The sequence below is a fragment of the Poecilia formosa genome, unplaced genomic scaffold (assembly GCF_000485575.1).
Source record: "Poecilia formosa unplaced genomic scaffold, Poecilia_formosa-5.1.2 Scaffold1182, whole genome shotgun sequence".
Taxonomy (NCBI): Eukaryota; Metazoa; Chordata; class Actinopteri; order Cyprinodontiformes; family Poeciliidae; genus Poecilia; species Poecilia formosa.
Window position 1 is genome coordinate 6,779 of NW_006801121.1, and position 4,848 is coordinate 11,626.

Genomic DNA, 4,848 nt, shown 5'->3' on the forward strand with positions numbered 1-4,848 from the left:
AATACTGGAATGTTGTGACACTGAATTAACAATATTCTGTCCTTGGTTAAATATTTTTCACATTTCCTCTAAAGTGTATTTTTTTATTGTGCTAGTTTTTATAAGCATTGTCTATACATTTTTAATATGACAGTTTGTACAACTGAATGCACATTGTCATTTTCTTTTCAATCAGAAAGTGTATTGTAATTGATCCTTCTGCATGCTGGTAGCCTAATATGTTTGCAGTGCTGTAGAATGTATGAAGCATGTAATGTCCAAAGAAGACAAGCAGAATAACAAAATGCACTGATAACTTGAAAGTGTACTTCATTAGGAGTTATTAACCAAATGTTTAATGCTTTTATATTTAGAAGACTTTCTAAATATGTTTTACATTTAATGCTTTCACAAAAATGGTACACAAAAAAGAAAAAAATCAAAAAAAATATTCAAAGCATTCTTTGAGGGTTATTGTAAAGATGATGTCTAGCTTTTGAGGATCATTTGTTGTACTTCACCTTGTCCAGCAGGTCCTGTTTAAGTGATGTGTTGATTGAGCAGTAATCAGCTAACGCTGTGTGACTAGAGAGGACATGGCAATCCCTTTTTCCACACAGATTCATGTAGGTTTTGATTTTTTAGTATAAAAACACATTGAGATTTGTGGTCATAATTAGACAAAATAAGTTCAAAATGTTTGAATACTTTGGCAGAACATAGCAAAACTCTACACAAATTTATTAGTGCCTCAAAGATACCAACGGAAACACTTGCAAGGTGTGATATCAGGGACTCACCTGTGAGGTACAAATGTCTCCAAAGCTGAGTCCATGTTCACTTTGTTGCCATAGCGATAGCACTGGAGGTCTTGAATGATCTCTATGCCTTTATTTCCTTCAGCCTTGCTATGATCTGGCTTTGTGCCTAAAAATTTACACCACAATTATTGTCTTAAACTGCCCAAACTAAGGTCTTTGACAGTGAAAGTAATGAATATTTAATTATGAATAATGGGGAAAAAATCCTAGCAATGCTATAGTTTTTTTTTAGACCAGAATATATAGTATCTTGTTGACAGTTGAAAATTAATGTAATTCTATAATATATGACTCTTTCACTTAAAAGACTATTAAATTTCCATTATTGAAGAGCAATACTTTCAGTCTTCAAAGATATACACACCGTTTTGCAGCAGTCTTCTGAACTGCTCCACAGCATTTTCCACGTTGACCTGGTAGAACTCCCAAAGTTTGATTCGAGGAAAAATGTCCTCCCAAAACACCCTGCGGAGAGCCTAACAGAGGCAGCAAAAGATAACCATCATTGTAACGCCACTTAATCTTTTCATATTAATCAAAAACCTTTATCAAACATCTCAGAAAGTGTGTAATTTCAGTTGTAAATGAGGAAAGAACTGTGACTTTTGTGAAATTGTGAAGCTTGTACTTCAGTTCACATTACCTCCAGCAACAGGATTTAACAGTTCAGCTGATAGATCAGTTCATAAGCTCTATCCAGTTATGAATGTGGATTAATCTCTCCACCAAAAATACTACAATCACATCATTGCTATGAAGGCAATGATATGATGACAGAAAATCATTTCACAGTTTTACATCTCTGTGCCCTAGGGGGGATTAAGTGTTTCAAATATTTCTTTCTTTTCTATTAAGCTACCTAAGAGGTTCCTGTTTGGTAAAATTTTCTAAATATGACCAACTTGAAAAATGTGAGCAAAATGTTTTTTATTCAGTCAATATTTAATTCAACAGAATTTTTTGTAAATATAATTATTCAATTCTTTAAAAAAAATTAAAATATAGTACTTCATGATAGAGATTCAAAAGAACACACTTTTTTTTAAGAAAATGTCAACTTATTGTTAGTTCTAGTTGGGATGGTGCTTTCAAAAAGATGGGGACATTTGTTTGTAAGGGAGAATAATGAGAATCTCCACTAAAGAGGCAATATTCTAGGACTACTGGGTTACTATACAAATCATGAGCCATGTGTATTCAACATAGACAAATCTTTAATTAATTGGGATTTTTTTCTCCACTGAATACACTGAAATTTGATTTATTTTCTAAATATACTAGTGTGAAATTATGTCACTTGAATGCAAAATTCTATTTCACTTAAGTATTTTTACACAATTTTATCATGGTTCCCAATAAATGTGTCTGTCTAAATATACAAGGTGTGTTCTCCACTCACATTTAAGTGGCTCTCGTTGGTAATGTCAGAAGGAAGTCCCGTCTCTTTGTACCGTCCATCTGCTATCCTAGTGGTTAAATGCCAGAGAGCTCTGTCTAAGACCCAGGCAGGACGCAGGTGAGGAGAATTCATCAGGTTGTAGCCACACTCTGGATGTTCCTTTATCCACACACTGTTTGCAGCTAAACACAAGCAGATAGGCTTGGTTGATCATAGATAGGAACTGGTTGATCATAAAAACAAATTTTTAGATATTAAGATCATTAATTATTAAGATTAATTTTTTTTATTTTTCAAACTTTGTGCTTGGGGATGGCAATGAAACTATTTAACTAAAATTGCAAAAAGTAAAAAAAGAAAAAAAATCAGTAGCAAAGAACAAGGAATGATTGAGTGTCTCACTGAATTGTAATTCTTACAGACTTTGTAAAGCCCCAATGGAAATTTGAAAGAGTAAATAAACCTTTATATTTGACCTTTCAGGCTGTCTCATTTCACATTGATCTATTCTTGGAGTAAAGGGAAGTAGTAGTGAGAAGGTTAGAGAGCGATGCAGTAGGCACACGTACAGTATTAATCTAGGACAGCACAATAAGTACATAGATGCAGAGGTTGCTACACACTTACTGCTGAAACATAAAGGACCAAAAAAGAAAAACAACTAAGAAGCCGGGGACTTTAGAACAAGGGATAATTTTTCAACTGGCATCAGAAAAACTAACAATACTGACTTGAGCTACTTGGTCATTTACAGTAGTAGTTTAACAAGAGGAACATTTAAAACAAAACTTCCTTTTAGATTTAGATTACTTTATGTATGTATATCCTTAGGTATACATATAGCTAAGTCAGTCCATCCAGCCATCTAACCATTCATTTTCTTCTGCTTAATCCAGGGTCGGGTCGTGGGGGTAGCAGCCTACGGAGGGGAGACTCAGACTACCCTCTCCCCACCCATTTAGGCCAGTTCCTCCACGGGAATGTCAAGATATTTCCAGGCCAGCTAAGAAACATAGTCCCTCTAGTGTGTCCTGGGTCTTCCCCTTGTGGGTCGTGCCTGGAACACTTTACTAGGTAGGCGTCCTAACCAAATGCCTGAGGCACCTCAACTGATTCCTCTCAATATGGAAAAGCAGCAGCTCTACTCCGAGTCCCTCCTGGATGATTAAGCTTTGCACCCTATCTCTAAGAGAAATCCCAGACACCAAGAAGAGGAGTCTTTTTTAGCAGACTGTATCTGTGATCTTATACTTTTGGGTCTAATGTGCAGTTTAATTCCCCTGCAATAATACACACGTAGGCAAAATAGCTGGTACCCCTCAGTTAATGAAAGAAAAACCCAAAATGCTCTCAGAAATAACCTGAATCTGACAAAGGTAATAAATAAATATTCTATGAATATTCCATGAAAGTGAACAAATTAAAGTCAAACATTGCTTTTCAAACATGCTTCAACACAATTATTTAAAAAAATAAACTCAGGCCTGGACAAAAATGATGGTAGCCCTGAAAATAATGTGACCAAAGGGACATGTTAAATCAAAGAGTGCCGACTAATTAGCATCATAGGTGTCTACATTCTTGTAATCAGTTAGTGGGCCACATGTAGCCACTGTGCTGTTTGATGACACGATCGCACCATCCAAAATTAAACCCACTTTGTTTGAACCAAAGTGGACTTAATGGGAGACGACAAAGGAGAACACCATTGTTGAAAACAAATCCATGGGACTGTGGGACATCACTAGCCGTAACTCACTTAATAAAAGAAATTACCAATGCAACAGATAGTAAGAAATTAGCTTTAGAGGTATTCACAAAGACAGCTTTTGATACAATAAATCATAATATCTTAATTTAAAAATTTGAATGTTGTGGAATTCGGGGAGTAGTTTTGAACTGGATGAGGAGCTATTTAAGAAGCAGAAAATTTGTGAGGATGGGAGATATTGACTGTCTGGAGATTGTGACTGGGGTATCTCAAGGGTCAGCACTGGGACCAGTTTTATTTAAATTGTATATAAACAACATAAGCAAAGTGTCTAATGTATTAAAATTGGTTATTTGCTAACGACCCAAATATAGTGAAAACTATATTTAAGTATATTTAAGTATTTAAGTCTAGTAAAAACTTACAACTTCTTTCCATAGTTGCATCAGAAATCAGTAAATTAAAGAAATGGTTTGACAAAAATAAATGATCACTAAATTTGGACAAGACTAAAGTCATGGTTTTTGGAAAATGTTACAAAATTGCTCAAATTCAAGTTCAGATACATGGTGTAACTCTAGAAAGGGTATATGATAAGGTTCTCGGTGTAATAATACATGACAAAGTTAGTTGGAAATCTCATATTAAACATTTACAGAATAAACTAGAAGCATATCAGTCCTGGCTGAAGCTAGACATATTCTGAATAAATAAATCACTTTATATTTTACACAACTCGCTGATTTTGCCATATTTAACATATTGTTCAGAAGTGTGGGGAATTAATTACAAAAGCTCTTTACAACCACTGAGTATCCTACAGAAATGAGCCATAACAGTCATAATGTCAGTTTTTGTGAGAACACAAACCCATTATTCTTAAAATTAGGGATGCTCTGATCAGGTTTTTTGCAGCCGATTCCGATCACCCATGACGG

The 4,848-nt window shown here is 34.9% G+C and overlaps 1 protein-coding gene across 1 annotated transcript; it reads right to left on the reverse strand.

Annotated features, from left to right (window-relative positions):
* Nucleotides 1-286: 286 nt before the first annotated feature.
* On the reverse strand, nt 287-2,418 carry LOC103132642 (glycogen debranching enzyme-like). The gene is made up of 3 exons (XM_007544441.2): nt 2,200-2,418; nt 1,165-1,276; nt 287-906 (listed from the first exon to the last, which is right to left on the reverse strand). Exons 1-3 carry the CDS (start codon nt 2,329-2,331, stop codon nt 776-778), a joined length of 375 nt encoding a protein of 124 aa, XP_007544503.1. The 5' UTR covers nt 2,332-2,418; the 3' UTR covers nt 287-775.
* Nucleotides 2,419-4,848: the final 2,430 nt, after the last annotated feature.